This window comes from Simochromis diagramma, unplaced genomic scaffold (assembly GCF_900408965.1).
Source record: "Simochromis diagramma unplaced genomic scaffold, fSimDia1.1 OVJJ01000024.1, whole genome shotgun sequence".
NCBI lineage: Eukaryota > Metazoa > Chordata > Actinopteri > Cichliformes > Cichlidae > Simochromis > Simochromis diagramma.
This window is the reverse complement of record NW_024387332.1, coordinates 412,269-437,517: the sequence shown is the minus strand read 5'-3', so window position 1 is coordinate 437,517 and position 25,249 is coordinate 412,269. Positions and strand designations below refer to the sequence as shown.

The 25,249-nt window shown below is 41.1% G+C and overlaps 1 protein-coding gene across 1 annotated transcript in view; it reads left to right on the top strand.

Annotated features, from left to right (window-relative positions):
• Window positions 1-18,731: 18,731 nt before the first annotated feature.
• LOC120718020 (signal transducer and activator of transcription 5B-like) overlaps window positions 18,732-25,249 on the top strand; it is a 42,540-nt gene continuing 36,022 nt past the window's right edge. The window contains exons 1-3 of the mRNA XM_040006325.1: window positions 18,732-18,915; window positions 23,887-24,021; window positions 24,279-24,435. Coding sequence (XP_039862259.1) covers window positions 23,894-24,021; window positions 24,279-24,435 — 285 coding nt within the window. The 5' untranslated portion in view covers window positions 18,732-18,915; window positions 23,887-23,893. The remainder of the gene's footprint in view (window positions 18,916-23,886; window positions 24,022-24,278; window positions 24,436-25,249) is intronic.

The following is a 25,249-nucleotide window of genomic DNA, read 5'->3' as shown; positions in this document are numbered from 1 at the left end:
CTGGCTGGGTCCATGTTTACATCACAAAGCAAACCTGTTCAGCAGTTGTCTCCTTTTGTAATGAAATTGAAGGAGTAACACCTGTGTAGATGTTCATCTACAATGAGAATCAGCTGTTAAACAGCTGGTTAAACTGCATTTTTAGATTTGAAATATGTTTCAATAAAATATTGCTGTTGGATTTTGCTGTCTTTTTAAGTTTTGCATTATGTTATTGTTTTGACCATAAGTTTAACAGTTTTGAAAACAGTATGTAAGCACATGCAAAATGTCCTGTCCGTACAAAGATTTTTGGCAGTTGTTGTGTCTGAGTGAGAAAATAATTCATGAAATTTGAGAGATGTAGTCATTGAATGCATTTTGTGCCAAAACAATGATAACTGATCCTCAGTTTAGCCCACATATACTTCTGTTGTGCTCACTGTGTGAGGAGTTTTGCAAACGTGACCTAAGTATTGAGAAATGTGTCCTAGCGTCTGTAAAAAACTGTAATACAAAAGATTGGAGCTGGTTTTGGATTTTCACTTGTTGTTGGCTTTACAGTTTTTTCTGATTGCTTAAGCACATTTTTTGTTACTATTGGCTAATTTTGCAAAACTCTTCACACAAATAAGAAAACCTGTCACCCAATAATCAAAACATTGTAGTTCTCTTGCAAAAGCAAACACAGCTAGATTAACTCTTCACACCTCCGTAAAAATGGTGTTTTCGTATCAAACAGTACACACAAGCCATCATCTACTAAGCACACAATGCGCCAACTGCACACTGATGGTATGAATACAAAACACATCTGGCTTTTGCTTTCTCTGTGCACAAGGTAGGCTATGTCAGTTTGAGCTCATACTTCTGTCATAGATCCATAAGCATAGAGGGATCCAAACTTCAAGTACTGGTGTTTATTCAAACACATCAAAACAAACACAAGTGTTTATTTCCAAGTATAGGATTATTTGCAATCGCCATAATGACTATATGGGTTACTTGGTCTGCAGTGAACATGCTTCCTCTGCCCCCAGCATCTGGTCATCTAGCAATTCTGTAAAGTAACAATTTCAGTATTTTCACATCAATGGTATTGGTGTGTTTCTCATTGGCATATGGCAGTGCTACAAATCTTTGTGCGAAGTGACTGTACTAACCGATTCTCATTTCAAGATGTCCTTATGGTACTTGCTACAGTGTAGCGGCTCGAGTTAGGCTGGACCCGTTGGCCAGCTACCCTCAGGGTCATTCCACGGTTGATTACATGGTCCACTATTGTAGCTCTGATGTCATCAGCAATTCTATTTCTTACTCTTCCTACCCTTCCTCTCCCCCCTCCTCATCTTCCTCTCCCCCCTCCTCGTCTTCCTCTTGCTCCTCCTTGTCCTTGTCGTCCTCTTCATCCTACTTCTTCACCTCCACGTCCTCTTCCTCGGCCTCCTCTACTTCTCACTCTTTCTGCTCCCTCCATTGTACTCCGCACACACAGCTTACCTGTATTATAGTGCTTAGGCTGATTGCAAAGTGAACTAATTATCTAAAAAAGTTTTCACATGTGAAAGTGTGCCAGACAGTTGGCAAATTAGTGTTAATGATAGCCATCCATGTGTATACTTTTGCTAGGAGTGTGTTGGAAATTTGGTAATTGAGTGTTGTGCAGTGAATTGTGCCTACAGTTTTGCAAAGTGTGTGTTACAAAATTGCAAACTGAGTGCAAAGCAGTTTTTGTGCTTTTAGTTTTGCAAACTCAGTGAGTGGTTTTGCTATAAGTCTGAATAGTTTTAGAGATCGTGCTACAGGAATCACAGTTAGGGTTTAAGCATTCAGAAAAAACTGTAATATGAACAGTCACATAAAATTCATTCCAATTTTTTGCCTTTGCTTCAATTAAGATGTTTCTTTAAATCTACAACAGCTTCCTTTTCAAAGAGTTTACTGACATAGTAAGGAAGTAGCTAGGGAACTCAGTAAGTATGAGCAACAATAGCTTAGGGACAGTTTCTACAATAAAGAGGATTTCATCATCTGCAGTTCGTCAAAAAGTGGCGTATTAAAAACAATTCAGCAGACCCTCAGAGTGCGGATACAAACTGTTTTCAGCTGTAGAGGTAGAGGTACGCTTCATGTACTTATCAACATACAGTTTAGAGGCTTGCATTAGAGTGCTTTGGTGCTTGGGCCTCTTTTATTTAGCACGGTTATACCTTTGTGAATTTAGCTATCATATGTTTGACATGCAACTAAAAATTAGAAAATATATTTTTTAGATCAGTAACTTTGCAAATTTAGAGGAAATGTTTTCGGACAACATATGTGTCACATTTTAAACAGGGTTTGAATAATCAGCACTGACACACAGACATTTATGCCCTGGGTATAACAGACATGCTTACCTTGTGAAAGGCCCTCGGATTTCTTGGAGCAGAGAAACACTCAGTATTGTTGCTTTTCTCTATTGTATAAGCAGCACCCGAGTGTCAGAAACGCTCTGTGCGGGTAGCAAAGTCGGCTCAATGCACATCCAGGAATTAAACTCTTATGAACAGCTATGAATTCTACCTCTCTGCTGATGTGTTCCAAACAAACGATGTTTTCTACATGGCAAAATTGTGTGCTAACTACCTCACACCGCTGTGTCTGGGATCTGAAAAAATAAAAAGTTAAAACGCTATACCTTGCGGCAGTTGTGAAGTGCTGAGGAAAATACTGTGTGTCTGATGGGGTGTTTTTATATAGGTGGACTTGGTTTCAGTTGGGCTCTGAGATGCAGATATAAAGAGCAGGTTGCAAAGAGAAAGGTGGAAAAACTATGGAGGTTCGGTTAGTCAGTAGGAGGTGTAATTGTCAGCCTGCAGAGATAAAGGTGTGGGGTGTAAGAAGATGTGAAAAACCTTTGGAGGTTCAGTTGGACATGGTTTCAGTTGACCTCTGACATGATAAGATAAGATAATGGAACTGTGTCAATGGAAAATTGTACTGAGTAGTCAGTATAAGCTTTTAGTGATATAAGTTTATTGATGATAGAATACTGCGTGATGACCTTTTCCTTGTTTAGAACTGATTGTTCTTTATGAAACGTGTTCTGATATTTGTATCTGAAGCTTTCCACAGCGATAGTGGGAAGTTGAACAAGCAGTTCTGACCTCGCACACACACACACGCACACACACACACACACACACACACACACACACACACACACACACACACACACACACACACACACACACACACACACACACACACGCACACACAACACTGTGACTGATGATGATAATTCATGATTTGCATTGTTGCATAGAACTGCAGAAAAACGTATTTGATTACCGGTAAACTGAATTGAACTTGATGTGCTAATGGACATTTTTCTGGCCTTTTTTTCCTAATGTTTTTGATTTCCCTTAATATATCCTGTGCTGAGTCCCTTTTATGTCTTCTTTCTAGTTCCTTTAGTCTCTTATTCAACTCCTCTAGTTTTCTATTCTTATCTTTTTTCCTAAATGAAGTTATTGCTATAATTTTCCCTCTTAGTACCGCCTTCAAAGTATCCCATAGTATGGGAGGTGGTACTTCTCCGGTATCGTTGAACTCTAAGAAGAGACTAATTTCTGATTTAATTTGTGCCTTAAAAGGCGAATCATTCAACAGACTTGAGTTCAATTTCCATGTATTATTTTTTAACCGTAGGTTAAAATCAATGGATAAGTATATTGGTGCATGGTCACTTATATCTATCGTCCCAATTCCACAAGTATGTATTTTATCCTTATCTTTACCAAATGTTATGAAATAATCTATCCTTGTATAAAGAGAGTTTGGAGCAGAGTAGTAAGTATAGTCCCTTCTATTAGGAAAAAGGTCTCGCCATATGTCAATTAATCCTACCTCCTCAAAAAGTGCATTCACTTTGATATATGGGGATTTCTTGGAATGCCAAAAGCACAGAAACTCTACAAGTTGTTTCTGTGCATGTACGTTATCAAACATATGGATAGATAGAACAGAACACTAACACCAACATGCAATAGTTCCAAAAACAGTTTTTGAAAAGTGTCAGATGTGTTCTTCAGCTCCTTCGGATATTCGAGGTTGAGGGCATATATCAGTCCCATCAGCAGTACACATGCCTTTGTTCGGCTTCCACATCCCTCCATCACTTGGTTTCCCTCAATCACAATGGACACATCTGATGGATCCTCCTCAGCCATGATGTTGTGGATCACGATCACCTTCATCATATTGTCTGTGTAATCCTCACATTCCTACGTGTTAAAAAGAAAGAAACAAAAAGCATACACATGTTTTATTTTATTTAAGATGCTTTTTCAATATATTTCAGTTGATCTAAAGAGGGGAGTGGACAGAAGATGAATGGAGAAGGGGAGAACAGGGGATAGGAGAGGACAGGAGAGAAGAATATTAGGATCCCTTGAGTTAATAAGTGAACTGTTATCAATATGACAAACCTGGCAGTCATGAAAAAGATCTTCTTGTCTTTCCCCGAGGTAGCAAATGAGGCAGCAGATAAGGAGATCCCTTTTCTTCTCAATGCTCTGTGTCTGTAGGGAGATACAATTTAGTGAAAAGACTAAGTCGAGTGATTTACTTACATTAAGACTGAATTACTTAAAAACAAAAACATGGCTGATGCCTCTCTCCAGCTTTCAACAGGTGAGAGGCTGGGTACACCCTGGACAGTCAATCACAAGGAAACATAGAGACAGACAGGATAAACAACCATGCACGCACACACTCAAACCTAAGGACAATTTGGAGAGACCAATTAACCTAACAGCCATGCTTTCTGACTGTGGGAGGAAGCTGGAGTACCCGGGGGGAACCCACACATGCACAGGGAGAACATGCAAACTCCATGCATAAAGACCCTGGGCCGGGATTTGAACCCAGGACCTTCTTGCTACCCACTGCAGCCCTCCATAATTACATATTTGTGAAAAAAGTCAAATAACATAGGTCATTCAAAGTGTCCAGCAGAGGTCTCATCTTGGAACCAGCAGCTCCTCCTTTGGCAGGCATAAGCTGCAAAAGACCTGGTGTGTACTCATCAAGTTTCAGCATGAATGTCTCCACCAAAGAAACTGTGGTGATGCGTCTGAACTCTTCGATGAGCTAAGAAGTAAGGGGACAAAAAAAAGACATTTCAATTTGTTGACATTTGTTTGACATTTGTTTTTTGGTGGATAGGAATAGTTATCACACATACTCACCTGAGCCTCAGTGAATAATGCTGGCCACCTTTCTTTTAACTCACCCACAGAGGGGCAGAGACTGACCACTCCAAGTCTTCGGCTAGAGAACGTTTTATTCATTTTTTCTGCAATTATCTTTGCGTTGTTTTTCTTTGTTATTTCATAAATTAATTCCAGCCTCTCTTTCTCCAGTGTCTCTTGGGTTTCTCCAGTAGGATGCGGAGGGAGATAATTAACCTCTGCTTTTTTTTGGCTTTTTTACATTCTTTGATGGCACTGCATCAGCTGGATGCTACCTTTTTTCCGGGTAAGAAAATTTTCGAGATCTTAGCTTGGCACGGTAATTGTGCATCTTGTTTTTTATGCGCTGCTGCCAGCCATATAAGCCGGCAAATGATCCTGGCTCCTTAAGACACGCAAACTTTGAAACCAAGGCTTCAGCCACTGAGAGGATCTGCTGATTGGTTGGGTAAGCAGTGTACGAAAAAATTACTTTTGCAAGGTCTTGCATTGTTGCTGATTTAACACTGGCATCCATGAAAGGTCTTCCAGTGTTGCGATATGAGTTGTTTGCCTCAGCGAGGATTAGTTGTATGTCTCGGGAAAACTCCGGTACTTGAAATGGCACTGGCCACGCAGCAGGGCGACATGAATCAGGGAGAATGATGGTGTCACTGGAACTTGACGATGTGCAGTCGGACACCTGTGAGGGTGCATCATGACTGGCAGGGCAGATGTCCGTTTCAGTAGTACTTGCAGGATGGGTGTTCACTGAAGTCGAAGAGTTCAATGCAGACGATGATCCTGATTCACATGCTGGTTGTAAGTCAAGGGTGATTACTGGCTCTTTAAGGATCACTTTAACAGTGGCCTTGTCATACAAGTCAGCAGTCGAGATGACACTGAAAAACTGATTGTCAAAGTCTTTGTCTTGGTATAGCAGTCCAAATTCCCCCTGTATCCCCATCCACTGTATTAGGAATTCCTGTTGAATGCTGTGTTCTTCTAAAACAACTCTTAACTGGACTGCCATTGTTGTTTGGTTTGTGTTTCCTCAGCTGTAGAGACAGAGAAAGAAAAGAAATTGAGACAGGTTATTAATAGTTGATAAGCTTACATGCATATATTTTCTTCATTATCTTCTGCCAGAGAAATAAAAGCAGAGATTTAGTTCAGTAGAATTTTGAATAAATAATTTTTGATTGTCATTTTAAGAAGAGGGAGATAAGGGCAATAGAATAGAGGAGGGTTAAGTATGCATCACATGTTTCCATTTTCTTTTTCAATGTTATATGTATTGTTCCTGTTAAATAAACATTACAATAAACAAATAAGACTGGACGCCTGCCCATATAGTTGTTGGTAAAATAATATATTTTTTCAATAATTTCAATAAGTGCACAAACATTTGATATAACAGAAAAAATCAACCCATTACACTTACTCTGATGTGCAAATGAAGTGTTTAAGGGACACCATACGGCCATCTGCTGTATTGTATGCAGCCATGTTTCTTTCAGTTCACAATGTTTAAGGATTTCTGTCTCTCCTGTGGGCTCTACTTTGGAACTCCTCAGGTGTTCACAGTACCAGCCTCTAAGCAACTTCAGAACAAACACAGGAGTTCTGTGCACAATGACTATTTGATGGATTTCTGCAAAGTCAGGTAGGCCTCCTGTTGAGCCAAACGACAGCATCATGCCAATATTATAGTCTGTGCCTAAAATGGTTGCTTTATTTGTCATGTTCACAAAGTCTTCCCTGGGGAACTTCCTTGCAAGGGACTCCTTAATGCTGTCTTTTAGAACATCGACTGCCACTGGAGTCTTCTGGGACACTGACAGTGCTGGCCTTTGGTGGTTGTAATCGTGGGTATGATACGCAATCATCGATTGGTGTTTTCTCGCCATTGTCATGAGGATGTTTCTACACCCAGTCTGCCTCACAATCCTTCTAAAGAATCGATGTTTGGCTTCAAATCGCATAGTCCAGAAATGTACAAGTGGCCCGTAAACAGTTGTAAGCAAAGGATAGTTCTCGAGAAAGTGATGTTTTGGTCTCAGTTTCTCCTCTGGGAACACTTCTAAATATCTGTAACCGTGTTCTGAGATCTTACTTTGCATGTATCCTATTGTGTGATGTGTGGAGAGGAGCCATGACAAGCTCAGCAACATCTTTCAGGGTCATCAAAACCTCCCAAGCAGGCTCATCTTCTGGTACTTTGTCACCAATCATGAGTGGTATCATTCTCAACAAACACCAGTTTTCGTGTGCATTACCTCCTACACTTTTTGTGCTGTGAAATTTGGGGCAATGGGTTGTGGACAGTTTGTTTTGTCACTCCATTTGTAAGGAAAGCAACGGATGGAACGGTTGAGCTGCTCAAGAGATATGTATTTCTTCCTGATTAACACATCAAGACAGAGTGAAATTTCAACAGGTACAATCCCTTCAAGCAAATCATGCAAAGCATCTGGGGGATAACCTGATGTAGCATGAAAGTGACTGAGTCTGTCTGAAATTGGACACTGTCTTTTAACTCCACAGTGGTGAGCTTCTGCAGGATCAGACAGTGCTGCTTTGACATGGATGGCATAGTTGGACTTAGTCCGTAGAGGAAACAGTCCTTCTCCTACTTCATGCTCCTGGATCTGTGACCTTTCGCCAATGCAAAAGCGACAGAAATGTGAAGCTGAAAAGCTTTCATCAAACCCGCCTATTGAGTGAGCGCCAAGATTGTCAGCAACTACAGCAAGTACAGTGCCCTTGACCACTTTGCCCAGACTTGAAACAAAAATACCATTATCTTCAAAGGACTTCAAATCTTTGAGCAGTGGGTCCAAAACTTTTGCATAGCCAAACTGGTTGACATCATTTGCCTTGCATAAAATGGGTAAGTAAATGGAAGTCAGTGTAGATCTCAATGTGGCAGGTTTGTCTGCAAACACCCAATACACAGCTGTGACTTTATGCTTCTTGCGGGATGTTCCCAGAGGGTTGCATATCTCAAAGTCATCTATATAAAGAGTGGGAGTTTAAGTTCGTCTTCACATAAAAAGCTGTTTTCTCTTAGCAAAGATCCATCATTAAATGATTTGTATTCCGAAAAGACATCAGATGGCCTTTTGTTTTGTAATATTGTGTTTTGAATGTCTCTGTTGTCCACAAGTTGAGATAATAATGGGAGGATTGGTATATACTGTTACGATTCGGTGTTGTCAGTGTTTTGTTTTAGGCGTGACGGTTGTGGTTCCTGCTTTACTTTGAAAGTCTGTCTTATCTCAGTGTGTTCAGTTTACGCTTCCTTGTCTCGTCAGTTCTGATTTGCCCCAGCTGTGTTTCCCTCCTGTTGTCCATTCCCTGATTGCTCCCTCTATGTATTTAAGCCCTGTGTTTCAGTTTGTCATGTTCGCGATCTTCCCCCCCGGTTGTAAATAGTTTGGTGTTTTGATGTAAATAAATGTCTTATTTTGCTTTGATGTAAATAGTTTCGATACTTTCGTTTTGGGATTTTTTGTGGAGACCCGTAGTAGTTTTTTTTTGTTTTGTTTTTTTTCCCTTATTTTTATTTTTTCTGTGTTGCACGCCGGTTGCCTAGGCCGGGGTGTAACAATACTGAAATGTTTTATTATCTGTACTATCAAGTATGTACTCAACAGGTTCCGTCAATGAGAGATGCTCCTTTCTAAATTGCTCTCTCCTGAACTGACTGCTTAAAGGCCCTTCCACTCTTAAAGCAGCACAGACAGGGCTTAGCCGGCAAAGGTCTTTGACCCGTTCTGAAATCACTGAGTCTTCCAATGTACAGCCATGTTTTCTCAAAGTGCTCAGAATTATTTCTTTAATGACGGGACCAGATGCAGATGCTGTAAGGAAATGAAGTTCCTCTACTAGTTCGTCAATGCGTGAATTGGAGACATTGAAAATGCTCTCTATTTTCAGGAGGAGTAGCCCCACTTTCTTAGTAATAATTTTGTTTAAGTCCTCATCCTCCTCAAGGATTGAGCCACATTCATTGTCATCGTCAACAATGTCACATTCTTCGTCCGGGTTCTTTTGGTATTGATGAAGAACATTAGTCTTGAAATCTTCCAAGGAATGTGGGTTGTGTTTTCTACTCTTGTGGCTGTGGAATGTTGTATATTTGTTAACCTTATAATCACAATCCTCAAAAACACATGGCACAGTTTCAAACTTTTTTAGATGGCCACCAAGATGTTCAAAAAACTACCTCTCACTGTCAAAAGAGCATGAATTAGACAATGCACGTGAATGAACGGATGTTGCCTGGCTGGGATGACTGTGAATGATGCCTTGACAAATGTGTCCTTAATGCACCCCATGTCTTGACAGTGCAAGGGCAATCTGCATGAAGGCAGGGTATGGAGTGGACTCGACCAAAATGCCCATGTATTAGCATGACGTGTTTCAGCAGGTCTAATCTTTTTGTGGTTGTGAAGTTGCACAACTTGCATTTCCAGTTCATTTTCCCATAACTGAGGACTTTGGTTAAGATTAACCACATTTTTAAGGTCAATGTGATTTATTTCATTTAGAAACTTGCATACCTATAAAGGATACACCAGGGGTGGGGACGTGGGTGGGTGCGTCAGCCCTAGAACTGGTAACAGAGTCGTCTATCAGTGAGTCTCTGCTTGTAAAGGACACACGTGAGGACCTGAAAAAGAGGGCAAATAGTGAGTGTCCACATACACAGATTCTTCATGCAACAAAAATAAGAAAATACATTACACAAAGGAAATTTTCAGATATGTACCTGGTTACAAGTTATTTATCTAACCTCAAAATTTCTCTGAGTCTCTTTAATGAAGGTAGAAATTAAACATAAGGTGAATATTGTTCTTCACTTTTTCTTTGCTCTTTGCTCCTCTCCTTCATCGTTCTTTCTCCCTTTCCTATTCCTCAGTCATGTCTGTCCCGTCTGTAAAACCTGAAAATAAAATAAAATAAATAATAACAACAAAGGTCGATCAAATGGACCAATACGGCAATGCCACGATGATCCATTTGGGAAAGTAAATCCATTGGGTCTCCTTGTTGGTCTTCAGACAACAATTCTGACGGCTAAAGAACCAAATGGGACAGGCAAAAAAAAGTGAAGTTGACTAAAAGATCTCAGAAAGCAACATCGTGGACATCTAAAGAAACAGCTAAGAAACACTGAACTCTATCAGTCTGGAAAGGGTTACAAAGGCATTTCAAGCGCTTTGGGAATCGATCCACAATGAGGGCCTTAATCCAGAAAATGTGAAAAACCTGAAGGCCTCACTTGTCTCATTTAATGTGCCCTGAAGCTCAAGTGCACCAGGACAATAATGCAAAACACAGCAGCAAGATCATCTCTGAATGGCTCAAAAAACAACATGGAGGTTTTGACCTGGTCAAAGTGCAGACTGCAATCAGATTGAGATGGTTTAGCATGACCTTAAAAAACTCAGCCTATGCTGGAAAACCCTCCAAAGTGGCCGAATGAAAACAATTCTGCAAAGAAGAGAGGACCAAATTTCCTCCACAGCGCTGTGAAACACTCATCACCAGTTATTGCAAATGCTCGATTGCAGTTCTTGCTAGATGACAAAACCACTTATTAGGTTTAGAAGGAAATGACTTTTTTCTACATGAGGTAAAGTTGGAGAGCTGTTTCCCCAAACTAAATGAAATCATCATTTAAAAAACTACAATCTGTATTTATTCTGAACATCTGTGTTAACATTTGAAATTGGAAACATGTAAGTGTAACAAACATGTTAAAACATAAGAAATCAGGAAGGGGCATGTATAGGAATTTCTTTTACTTATGTATTAATCACATTATTTTATTGTATGATACCTTGGTGCCACTGGATTTTAACATGTCTCACACTCATACAGTAAGACAAATGGTGGGGGTCTAGTAAGGAAGTTGGGGGAAGCAGACAACTCCACAGGAAGAGTTTTTTGTGTCTTCGAGGACTCTGGGAGGTAGCAAGGGAGTGTGAACCTTAAGGTGTGAAACAGCTGTGTACTGCCTTTTGTTCCTGGAGAAGGTATTTAACTGAGAGCCATGCTGGGCTCAGGGAGACTCTGCTGACCGTCTGTCCCGCGGTCATGCAGGGACTTCATCAAGCTTGGTTGTCTGTTCTTTGTGTGTTTGATTAAAGAATGTTAGCTACCGCTCACCGCTCATCTGCAGGGTTTATTTGAATGGAAAACTTCCACAACAGGCAAAAAAAAGCTTTTTGCTAAAAAAATAGATTCAGAGCAGAAGTTTTTTGCACTGCATTTTAAAATGAAAACATATTGCATTTATTTACAATTAAAGACACAGAGCAGGAGGTGTGTTACTGTTTTACATCCACAGACACACAAGAAAAGAAGCAGGCAACATGAGGTCAAGTTATGGCAATTTTATTTGTGTATTTCAGTACATGTATTTAGATTAGAGTTTTTAAAAAACAAACAAACGTCCCAAGAAGAAGGATGGGGTGAAAGAAAGGTGGAGAGAGGAGGAAGAAACTATTGATGTCCTCAAACTGGATGCTGCTGGGTCAGTTCTTTCTCAGCAGTCTGCTCCAGAATCCCCTCCTGTCCTCGGCTTGCTTTTCTTTTGCCTTCAGTTCTTTCAAGGTTATGTTGAGCTGCTCCTCGGCATCTTTAAATTTGTCTTTCAACTGCTGTTTGGCCAGTTTCACTTTGTGTTTGAGGAGCTCTTTAGCTTCCTTTTTGTGCTTTCGCATTTCTTTAAGTGCATCTTTGCAGTCTTTCTTGGTCACCGCATTCTTGGTCACCGCTGGGAGACTTCAATGCTCCATTGCCGAAGCTGTTGCATTGAGCTGCGGCCGCAAGGTGGTTGGTGCCTGCCGTGGTGGTAATCCCCAAACCAAATGGTAGACACCAGAGGTGAAGGGAGCCACCAGGCTGAAGAAAGAGTCCTATCGGGCTTGGTTAGCCTGTGGGACTCCGGAGGCAGCCGACAGGTATCGACAGGCCAAGCGGAATGCGGCTCGGGCAGTGGCTGAAGCAAAAACTCGGGTGTGGGAGGAGTTCAGAGAGGCCATGGAAAAAGACTTTCAGAATGCCTTGAAGAGATTCTGGCAAACCGTCAGACGTCTCAGGAGGGGAAAGCGGTGCTCTACCTGCACTGTGTATAGTGCTGGCGGAGCGCTGCTGACGTCGACTGAGAAAATTGTCAGGCGGTGGAAGGAATACTTCGAGGACCTCCTTAATCCCACTGACACGTCTTCCGAGGAGGAAGCAGAGTCTGGGGATGAGGGGAATGACCCGCCAATTTCCGGGGGTGAGGTCACTGAGGCAGTTAAACAACTCCTTGGTGGCAGAGCCCCTGGTGTTGATGAGGTCCGCCCCGAGTTCCTGAAGGCTCTGGACGTTGTAGGGCTGTCCTGGTTGACACGCCTCTGCAATGTTGCGTGGAGATCAGGGGCAGTACCTGTGGACTGGCAGACCGGGGTGGTGGTCCCCATCTTTAAGAAGGGGGACTGGAGGGTGTGTTCCAACTACAGGGGGATCACACTCCTCAGCCTCCCTGGGAAAGTCTATGCCAGGGTGCTGGAAAGGAGAGTTCGTCCGCTAGTCGAACCTCGGATACAGGAGGAACAATGCGGTTTTCGTCCTGGTCACGGAACACTGGACCAGCTCTTTATCCTCTCGAGGATACTTGAGGGTGCATGGGAGTTTGCCCAACCAGTCTACATGTGTTTTGTGGACTTGGAGAAGGCATTCGACCGTGTCCCTCGGGGTGTCCTGTGGGAGGTGTTGCGGGAGTATGGGGTGTCTGGCCCATTGCTACGGGCCATTCGATCCCTATACAACTGTTGCAAGAGCTTGGTTCGCATTGCCGGCAATAAGTCGGACTCGTTCCCGGTGGGTGATGGGCTCCGCCAGGGCTGCCCTTTGTCTCCGGTTCTGTTCATAATTTTTATGGACAGGATTTCTAGGCGCAGCCAAGTGGCGGAGGGCTTTCATTTCGGTGGCCTCAGAATCTCTTCTCTGATTTTTGCGGATGATGTGGTTCTGTTGGCTTCATCGGGTGAGGGCCTCCAGCTCGCTCTGGAACGGTTCGCAGCCGAGTGTGAAGCAGCGGGAATGAGGATCAGCACCTCCAAATCTGAGGCCATGGTTCTCAGCCAGAAAAGGGTGGAGTGCCCACTCCGGGTCGGGGATGAGTTCCTGCCCCAAGTGGAGGAGTTCAAGTATCTCGGGGTCTTGTTCGCGAGTGATGGGAGAAGGGAGCCGGAGATCGACAGACGGATTGGGGCTGCAGCTGCAGTAATGCGGACGCTGCACCGGTCCGTCGTGGTGAAGAGGGAGCTGAGTGTAAAAGCGAAGCTCTCAATTTACCGGTCGATCAACGTCCCTACCCTCACCTATGGCCACGAGCTGTGGGCAGTGACCGAAAGAACGAGATCGCGGATACAAGCGGCAGAAATGAGCTTCCTCCGAAGGGTGGCTGGCCTCTCCCTTAGAGATAGGGTGAGAAGTTCGGCCATCCGGGAGGGGCTCAGAGTAGAGCCGCTGCTGCTCCACATCGAAAGGAGCCAGTTGAGGTGGTTCGGGCATCTGACAAGGATGCCCCCTGGGCGCCTCGTGGGTGAGGTGTTCCAGGCATGTCCCACCGGGAGGAGGCCCCGGGGCAGACCCAGGACACGCTGGAGAGATTATATCTCTCGGCTGGCCTGGGAACGCCTTGGTGTTTCCCCGGATAAGCTGGAGGAGGTGGCTGGGGAGAGGGAGGTCTGGGCCTCTTTGCTTAGGCTGCTGCCCCCGCGACCCGGCCTCGGATAAAGCGGGTGAAGATGGATGGATGGATGGATGGATGATGTTATAACAAAAGCTGTCACAATTGTCCCAAGTGCTTTTTTTAACCCTCTAATGCATGAATTATGAAATCCTTGGTCAAGATTTTTTTCTTAAGTGCTTTTATTCTTCTCAGGACATGAAAAAATTAATTTATATATATATATATATATATATATATATATATATATACATATGTGACGGTTTAGACACGTGATGCATTGTCTCCCAAACGTGCATGGACTTTAAGGAAAACTGATTGTTAAAGCTTTTATAATACATTCGTTGACTGCTCTTGACCTTGCAAACTACACCAATTTATGAACATTAATACATTGTTTTTTGTATTTCATTTTGATCAATTAATTGTAATTTTAGCAGGTGGTATCACACTCAAACAGATTGAACACGGACTGAACAGTGGTAAATCCATGATTTAAACCTCCCTATATCACAAAATGCTTTTTTTCATTGTAAATAGCTGTGTTATACTTGGTGAGAGTCTAGAACTTGAAGAAATATACATTTTTTTTATTATTAGTAATTGTTTGTATGTACTGTTAACATATACTGTTTTATCAAACAGCCTGAGCTTGTTAATATTAAAACAATTTCACCGTAATTTTCACAATAATTCTAACAATGTTTTGACATTTTGTTAAAATTAAAAGTACTGTATGTTTTAGGTAATTAATATACAGTTGTAAATCGTAAATTCAAATGAAAAAAGCAAGAAAGACTGTCATTCATACAGAGTTATTATGTAAATTGTAGGGTGATTAATTGTAAATAATGTTACAGATTTTTCCTGTTGTTTTCAAAGACAATGTGCCATATTACAGTACATTAATATATTTTCAACATATTAGCAGTGTAAAAATAAAAGCAAATCACCGTTTTTCAATTTACAGAAATGTAATGTACATATTACAATCACTTACTCTTTTTGATTTAATGGTAATTTACCGTTGCCATTTTACAGTTATTAACTGTAATTTTTATGCACATTTCTTATAGTGCAGTTTTTATCTCTCTCCAACCAAAACTCACTGAACCAGCAGCAAAAGAAGATCCAAACTACGCTTCACATTTGATAAACATCGTCATGAACTCCCTCTGACTTTCGCTGCTTTACTTCCAGCACGATAAAAATCACACTTCATGCACAGCTCTCTCTCTCTGTACTTCAAGAACAGTTTCTCATCTCCAATCTCTGTTTTCTGCTTTAATCATTCGCTTATTACCCGTCAGTCTACCGTTGTTTACAGCGCTGTCGGCCGCTGTCTTTTTTTTTAAACTTTACTTAAATGACCTCGGACAAGAAATCCTAATTTCTGCCGTTCAATACTGATGAAATTTAAACTTTTTAAAATTATGCAAACTTGCAGAATATTTTTAAGGTTACCTGCTATAAAAAGCCAGGACTGGAAAATCTCCTTCATGTTTTTCTGTTTTATCCTCAGTTACTTTCACACAAAGGCATGTGCTGTGATGCTCACACCTCTGATGAAGCCTCACAGTGTCAGTACTGATAAATGATCAGAACTATAATATTTCTGACTGTCTGAGGCTAAATCAAATCGAATCGGGACCTCGTGAATTGGAATCAAATGGATTATAGAAATCAGTAACGATACCCAGCCCTAGTGAGCAGCCTAGGCCCAGCAGAAGTGGATGTAGCTGTGGGTAATAGTAAAGATGAAAAGAACTACTGATAACTTTTTGTTAAGGCCTGATCCGTCTGAAGTTCATAGCCAGCTCTGACACGGAGTCATCAATCTCTGAGCGTTGAAAAAGCACAGTGTATCCAGAAAACACATTATATGCTGCGACAAATGCACTGCCCAAGTGTCCTCTCTAACACTGCCTTTCAGCAGCAGGCAGCAGCAAACAGGTCGTCAGAGGCCGATGTGATGATTAAGTTTAACATTGTCTACAATATTGCCAAAGAGTGCCAAAGGACTTTAAGCACAAGCACTTTTTCAGTAACTTATCTTTCTTGTAGAAATGTGCTCCAAATAAAGAACTTTGTGTTGACAAGATTGTTAGTTAATCATTTACAAATTAATAGTGTCTGTATGGACAGCAATTTCCCCCCAAAAAAGTGCACATTGTAAAACTGTGGTTTTAAGCAATGTGGTTGAAAAATTTGGGTGCGCCTAACTGGTGCTGGTGCGTCTCAGAAAAAAAGAAAGACGCACCAGTGCAACCACAGCAAAAGGTTAGTCTAGAGCCCTGGTGTGGCAGATAAGTTAGACAGGAATTACAGGACTCTTTGCTTTCTGAGAACTGCAGTTTGCTCCACCTTCTGAAATGATGAAATAAGCCGTCTCTCAGGTGACATCTGCTAAATGAATTTAGAATATAACACTCATGGGGAGTGTAATAGTCTAGCTTAGTTATAGCACAGAGGCTAACAGTAGCCTGGCTAACAATAGGCAGATTTCCACACATAGTCAGACCCTCTCTGCACGCTCACTTTGAGACAGCAAAATGTACCTGAAGTATTCTAGAAAACAAAAGCACAGCACAGGGTTGAGACAGCTTTGTTAAGAATAAACTTATTAAAGTTTAATAACTAGATTTACTCATCACTCCTACAGAAATAAATACATTCTGGTCTATATTTACACACATGTATTGCTTAATCTGTGTGGCGGACCACCAGGGGACTCCACTCACAGCCAGTGAGAAGGGAAATGGGAAGAATGATGTTTCTGGGTTCTAAGGGATGTTTTGCCTCCTTGTGAAATCAGTTTAGTAAGCTGAGAATAAAGTTGGAGAGAAATGTGACGAGCTCTTGCGTCGTCCTTACATACCTCCACACCTGGATATTAGGGATGCAAAAAAAGAGTAGTTCTGAGTATCTCTAAAGATTTGTTAGCTTAACAACCTTGAATGTTTGTTCCTGCTTGCTTTGATTTGACCTTCCGCTGTTGTGTGGAGAGTGCGCAATAGTTCGCAATAAAAGAGTCATTGTTTGGAAGTACTTGCTTCTCATTGGGTGAACACAGAGATATAGCTGATCTTAATTTCTTTCATTCAAATACAAGCAATGAGAAAGAATGTTAAACAATCGTTTTTATATCCAAACACGTGCCTTAGTTGACTGTTTTGAGTGCAGGCTGGTCAGCCTTTAATCATCCCATTCTTCATCCATTATTTGTCTCGACTCAGCCAACGTGGTTGTGTTGGTCGCTCTGGCACAAACAGCACAAACAAACTGGTCCCACAAATGTCCATGCAGCGCTCAGCATAGCGGTCTCTACATCTGTACTCCTTGACCCTGTGATCCAACTGCTGTAGGCAGAATCTGGACTCAGTGCTGAACATAACATCCCTCCACTTTTTCAGCTTCCAGTGACATGTTGCTGACACCAGTGCAAACAGGCCTGACTAGGAAGGGCAGTCATGGCAGGCCTCCTGGCAGCCCTGTGAGGCCAAAGATTGGCTCCGTGTAGTCTGTTCTGGATTGTCTGACTGTGGGCCATATTGTCCTGCAATCCTTGACTGCAAATCTGTAGAAGACTGCCTACAGGTCCCAAGTACTGACACAGGGAGGAAATTATCTTCTTGGGACGCAAACGTCACGGCCTGTCCCTGACATCTCCCATTGGAACTTGACCTTTAATTTGTAGATGGTACTAGGGCTCACTCCAAATAATGCAGCAACTTATTTGTTGGAAGAAAATATTGAAGTTGCCCTGTGGCATTCGCCCTATCCACATCAGTCAAACGTGGCAGACACCACCTGACCGCTGTAGCAGGGTCCATGCTCATAGAGCCTGACAGTCAGGCACCTGATTGTCCGCCCATGAGGTACTAGAAGCTCAAAACATGAGCCAAAAATTAGCTGTTTTGTACTGGCAGAGAAGAGCTGGCAATTTTTTATGGGACCAACCCACAAATGTGTCCCTGTTAATAAAATAAACAGGCTTTCCAACAGTGTAAGATTTAATGCCAAGAAGCATCGTTACAGCAAAGACATAAGTGGTCAAACACACTTATTTTTACATGTCAAAATGATGCCAGGAAGAGCACGTTCAGTACTAAAGGTCACGGAGTAAAAATAAACATCACAATTATGTATTTACATAATCTGCCATTAATCAAATAACAGCATGAAAGGTAATAATTTCAGACTCTACATGGCCACACAAAAGCCCGAGCAGCAGTGGAAAACATTTCTTTTGAACATTTATACACGTAACCAGGTGCCTCAGCTTACTGGCTAACAAGGATTGTTTATGTTCTGTATATCATGTCCCAGTCTCGGTAATGGAACTAATAGACTAACTGCAGCTTTCTTATAAGAGGTATTTATGTACAATTAGCTCACCTTAAATTGTAGGTGAAATAAATAAAGGTGAATATTAACGCACATTCACGCCACTGCCCCAAAGTGCCGCCTTCCTCTTTTCCGTTTACAGATTTAATCCTTAAAACCATTTTTAAGGCTCGCGCAGCCGTGTTTGTACCTAACCGCGTGCGGGATGCAGGTGGGACTGTTCTTGGAAATGGCAGGAGTTGGCAAATATGTTTGAAGTTAGCGTAAATACAACCGGAAATGATGAATGTTGTAGCTGTATTTAGGCTGAAAATGAATTGTTTACTTAATGATAAACTACAGCAGGAAATACAATGAAACCTGAAATTTTTATTAGACTTATTACTATGGACTTTCTTATTTTGAAATACGACACCGGAAGTTGTTTTAAATGCGTATTCGTTTATTATACGGGTCAACAACTGCTGCTTTACCAGAAAGCAGAAGGTGATAAAGTAACGTAATTTGGCGATGTGACATGTATGTCAGCCAACCTGCGTACGGTTGAAAAGTTTTCAGTGTGTGTTGTCCGCTGTTGTAAATGGTGCTGCGGTAAGGAGTGCTGCAGTCTTGTAAAAGGTGAGTTATAGTCGGAGCAGTTAACTACTTGTAGCGCATGAGAGCGAAGTTTTGGTGGAGCTGCAAGCTTCCCTACTTTGCTAGCTAGTAGCTTACCTTTTCTAGCTAGCTAAAGTAATAGAGCGTTGGCCACACCGAAATAACGAAGCCAACGTAAACTCAACACCTTTTCATTCACTATAGTCGCATCTGTTCAGCAACACTCGCGCCATATTTACGGTTTCAAGCTTCAGCGAGCCGCTTTGAATGTACACTTAAGTTAGCAAGCTAAGCTATCTGTTAAACTTCCCTGTTCCGCTCGCTAGTCAAGTGCCAAGGATATAAACATATGGCTCTGTCGATACCACCGCTGTTCTCCGCTCAGTTTGACTCTTGTTTTTATTTTTTAAACACACGCTTTGGTTCATTAGCGTGTCGTCCACGTCACATTGGTTGGTAATACAAGGCAATGCCTCAGTGATAAATTAGTCATATTATGTTTCTTAGAAAGTTCCAGTCAGACTGATTTGGGGGTGTGAGCTCATATTGTTTACATCAAAGAGGTTTTTGTTTTTTAATGTCATTTTCTTTGAGGAAAATTGGAATCGTAGTTTTTACTTATTTTTCGGGAATGCATGCCCCAGAGTTGTTAACAGCTCATCTGCAAAGCTCATAAAAACTGTCTGATTAGCAGTTTCATGGTCAGATAAGGCCTGTTCCTTTGTTGTGCCAAAAACTGATTTCCAACGTTTTTTTTCCATGTGTGATGTCTTTACTTATGTTGGTAAGTAGACTTAAGTGAACAGGATTTACAAAGCAGTTATATATAAAATTGAAAAAAATTACCTGTTCTTCAAGTGTTTTTATGTATTATTTCACCCATATTATACATTTGGCCACCTAAAATATCTTTAGAGAAGTATTGTTATATTTGTTGCAATTTCTGACAGACCAATCTTGGAAAAAGTCATTTTTAATGTCAATGAGACTTTTATCTTTTTTAACTGAGTAAATAAAGGATGTATAAAAGCCAGTCTGCCAAAAACTGATTGTGCCTACTTCATATCATTCAAGAGGGATACATTTGACACATATTTCATATGTTGTAGGCCAACAAAATATTTTTAGCAGTTTAAATATGGGCAGTCACTTACCGGGAATCAGTTTTTGGCAGTAGATCACTTTTTGACACAACACCTTCATTTGGTCGCTATATTAAGGTAACCCATATCTGGAGTTGAATGCACTTTTGAACCTGCTTTTAGTATCTTTACATTGGTACTTTCAATATGAAGTCCAAACAGTTGTCAGTGCAAGTGAAGGAGCCCATCATTAGGGAGAATGAAGAACAGATAAAACTTTAAGAGTGGCCAAATCAGCGATCTGGTAAATTCTTAAAAATAATAAATGCATTTGGCACCTCAGCGAATGGCCTGGAAGGCCTGGGTGGAAAATCATCAAGTTTTTTTTTTTTTTTTTTTTTTTTTTTATACACATAAAAAAAAAAATCATCATTTCTGTCACACTTAAAGGTCCCTTTTTACTCCTGAGATGGGAAGATCTAAGATTAATTTTGGTTTAAACATTATTTATTTTCTGTCAGAGGTTGAACATGAACATACATAAATCAACTGTAATGTTGTACTACTGTATTTTAAATAAATAACAGCGGTGTATATATAATAAACAAAATTATTTATTGTGATTAGGCAAAAGTTTCATGTGTTTCAGAAGAACACCAATGAACCGGAAAACAGAGTATTTTGGTCTGTTCCAATAAAATAAAGTAGCTATTAAAACAAAAAACCTGATAGTGTATTGTTTTAGTGTAAAAACAGCTAGTTCGAAGTTGCTGGGGAACAATTCCACAAATAGATAAAGGAGGAAAAAGAACATATTTTGTCTCCTCAGTAGAAGATCAATAACTCTTTAAACATAAACAAAATAGACACTCCAGTTATTCTCCAAGGGGAACAGAGAGAACATAAAGTGTGGTTAATGACGTGGGCAGTGAGACTCTCATATGGATCCAATGTTGTAGTGAAAACAGCTGTTCAGCAGCGTCTCTAGCCTCCATGTGTGTGGGAAAAGCCCAGTGAGAGAAATGTTAATGATCACAGAGCTACGCAGGTCAGTTACTTTGATCAGCTGCATAAAGCCGATGTTTGCGATTCTTATCTTATAACAGCGTTACCTGGCTTTGGGGAAACAAACTTCAGTCCTAACATACCACTGTGTAGCAGCCCAAACATTAGGAACATTAGCTGCCGGTTGCTCCTCCTCCACTCTCACAGGGCTCCAATTCTACTTCAAACACATGAATGATTTGTGCAGCACTATTGTCGTTGGGCTTTCATGTTGTCTGTCAAAACAGGGATGGGATGGGCTCTATTGACTATATATATTGACCATGTTTTCTGAATAATTATTTGGTTTTATCACCCAGGTCTAGACACTGGCATGAATGTGAATACAGAACATTTACAACAAGGTGCAAACCTCTGGTTACACTCAAGAACAGGAAGGGTGGATGCTACTAGATTAGTTGTATAATGCAAATGGATAAGCATAGCAAAGCATACCACAACAGCAACGTAAGAGTGTCTAAGAAATGTGATATTCTCCCATGGCCAAGTCAGCCACCTGATCTCAACCCAGTAGAGCATACTTTTCAGTTACTGTGGTCCAAAGTGAGGGCAGAGAGACCTACAGACAAGCACAGACTGGAAGTGGCTGCAGGCCTGACAGAGCATCTCAGAGACTAAGCACTTGATGTCCATGGGTCTTAGGGTAGTCACTGACTGCTTGTTCACCCAAGTAATGAACCTCATCTTCAGTATTAGCGTGCTTGTTTGTCAAAGCGTTTTACTTTTTATCCTCTGGAAGTTGGAACTCTTATAAAAATACTTTTGTCAAACCCCCTTGAGTGACTCAAGTGCAGTCTTTCAGTCTGCACTTGAGTCATGTCATAATTGTTTGATTTAAAGTCCACTGCTACAGTGTACAGAGGCAAAATAACATGGAATGTATTATTATCCAACTTATGGACTTAACTCATATTATTTGTAGGATATATTTTTTGCATTTCATTGTGTGAAAATCAGTAACGTATCTGTCATATGGCATCAGCTGATATTGTTTGCATAGTGTTGCTCGCCCGGTCCTCTTCTGTCATTATTGTGTGAATGCCGTGATCACCAGTTTTGCTTCCCGGGCTGAGCCATGTTTTAGCTCAGTGAGATGAGCAGCTGTTCTCAGAGTGGGAGGCCGGGGTTCAAATCCCGCTTATGGCAACATTTTTTTCAGTTAATAGTTCAACCTTTTTAGATCTTTTCAACGAGAATGTCAGCTTCTTCACCACTTTTCAGCATAATTTTCAGTGTTTTCACCTCTTTTCAGCACAAATTCCAGATTATTCAGCTAATTTCAGCACAAACGTCAGCTTCTTTACCTCTTTTCAGAAGAAGTTTGCTCTTTAGGACAGGTCTTTACAGCCGAAAGTTTAGATGTTCAACTCTTTTCAGCACAAATTTTAGTCACTTCTTCTCTTTTCAGCTTCTTCACCTCTATTCAGCATAAAGTTCAACAACTTCACCTCTTTTCAGCATAAATCTCAGCCTCTTCTTCTCTTTTCAGTATAATTTTCAGGTTCTTCATCTCTTTTTTGCTGAACATTCTGCTTCTTCACCTCTTCTAAGCACCATTTAGCTTCTTCCGCACAGTGCACATTTTTTCTCTCATCATATCTTTGTTTGAGACTAGAACTGGTTTGGCTCAATGGGTTGAGCAGCCGCCGTGAGATTTGGTGGCAAAAGTTTGAATCCTACATGTGACATTTGGTGCACATCTTCCCTGCTTGCATGTACTCTGCTTTATTGACGCTGCTTGGTGTACCCTTTCAAAGACAGCCATTTTCAGCAAAGACTTCAGCTTCTACACAGTGTTTTTTCAGCAGGTTCTCCTTCTTCTGCTGTTTTCAGATTCCACTACACGGCATTCACACAGCAGTTTTCGCAGGAAGTGCAACTTTTTCTAGTTCTTTATTCTTCTACCTTATTCTAGTTGCTCCGACCTTTGCTGGTTAACTACTCCCTCAGTTTTCAGCCGATTTTCACCATTCAAACTTTAAACTGTTCTGCTCCTTCTGCTAATGCCTGCTATGTCTTTTGGTCCTCATAACTTTTATACTTTTTGAGATATTAAGCTTTTTATGCCATTTTTTTGGCCCATTTTGCTGAATGGGACCACATTATCAGTTAACACTTCAACTGTTTAAACTCTTTTCCCACACATTTTCCAGCTTTTTCACCTCTTTTTAGCAAAATTTTCAAAAGTTCCAGCTTCTTCAACTGTTCTCAGTATAAACTTCAGGTTCTTTACCTCCTTTTCAGCAAAAAAATTCTGCTGGTTGACCTCTTCAGAACAATTTTTAGCTTTTTTCACCTCCTTTTTTTTTTTTTTTTTTTTTTTTTAAGCACAATTTTCAGTCTCTTCTGCTCTTTTCAACACAATTTTCAGGTTCCTTATCTCCTTATCTTTTTGCTGAACATTCAGCATTTTCACGTCTTTTCAGCACAATTTAGCTTCTTCTGCACAGTGCACTTTTTTTTTTCTCTCATCATATCTTTGGTTGAGACCAGAACTGGTTTGGCGCAGTCGGATGCGCAGCTGCCGTGAGATCTGGTAGCAAGGGTTCGAGTCCTACATATGACAGATGCTGCACATCTTCCCTGCTTGCATGTAATCTGCTTTCTTGACACTCTTCAGTGTACCCTTTCACATACAGCCATCTTCAGCAAGCACTTCTGCTTCTACACCTCTTTTCAGCAGATAATTCTGCTTTTCAGCTGTTTTCAGCAGATTCCACTACACAGCATTCACACTGCATTTTCGCAGGAAATGCAACTTTTTCTAGTTGCTAATTGCTGTTCTTTTCACTCTGTCTAATCTGCTGACCTGGCCTTTTTTCCTCCTGTTTTCCTGGGTTCACAGGATAACCATGGCAATGTGGATCCAGGCCCAGCAGCTGCAGGGTGATGCCTTGCACCAGATGCAGGCCTTGTACGGCCAGCACTTCCCCATTGAGGTGCGGCACTACCTGGCCCAGTGGATTGAAAGCCAACTCTGGTATGCAGAATTACACCAGTCTCTTTCCAGTCCTGCCCAACTTTATTTAGATGTCACATTTAAAACGTCAATATTAACCAACGTCATGTACATAAAATAGGGTCACACACACGATACTCAATAAATAAATAAAAACTAACTGTAATCAGTGTGTTTCTGTGTGTGTTTATATAACAAACCAGACCAGGATCAGTGAGTGGTGTTGGTGAAGGCTGTGCATTCTATTAACAGTTTAAAAACAATGGTACTGTTCACAGGGACTCAGTGGAGTTGGATAACCCAGCAGAGGAAACCAAAGCCAAGCGTCTGTTGGATAATCTGGTGGCCGAGCTCCAAAAGAAAGCCCAGGTCCAGGGAGGAGAGGACGGCTTTCTGCTCAAGATCAAGCTAGGTCACTATGCTAGCCAGCTAAAGGTACGTGTTGGCTACAAGAAAAATGATGGTGTGTCACCACCGGAACCTTTGTCCCAACATTTCCCTCGTATATTTTGTGTAAACTTGTGCTGATGTTGTTTAGTTTTTATACAAGCACATCTCCACAGCTGGGATCTAGACCCTGGGTCATGTTTATTAAACTTCAGTCTTTTGTAATACGGCTGAGGAGAAGCCCTCAGATTTTCATGTATGTATGTATGTATGTATGTATGTATTAGGGGTGCAACGATACACAAAATTCTCGGTTCGGTTCGATACTTTGGTGTCACGGTTCGATATTTTTTCGATACAAAAAAAATGTTCATGCCTTTTTAATTTGTCATTTATTAAAATTATAAATATATATTTTAACTCAAAAGTACAGTTTTTAAATTTAACCCTAACCCTTGTGCGTGTTTTTTATTTTGACAGCGAATGCGCACCTGCGGACCACTTATGTGCAGCCCTGGTTATTTAGCTCCTCATATTGCAGCCACAGAAATTCTTTTGTCCATGAAACCATAAAGCTGCACTTTCTTTTTGCCTTATAGTCTGATTTGTCATAACTTCTCCGTTTTGTGGTAAGCTTTTCTTTGGCTGTCACTTCTTCATCCTGACCTGTCTTATTTGGCTCAGCAGAACTAAAATATATATCTGTCTGTGAAGGTTCTCAGTCATCCAGGTCATCGTAGTCAAATATAAATCCTGCTGCTTTTACACACGCACTCACATAAGCTCAGCGATTCTCTGCGCGATCAACCTCTCACATGTTTAAGCTTGCTGCGAGAGATTTCACTTGTCATGTTTGCATAGT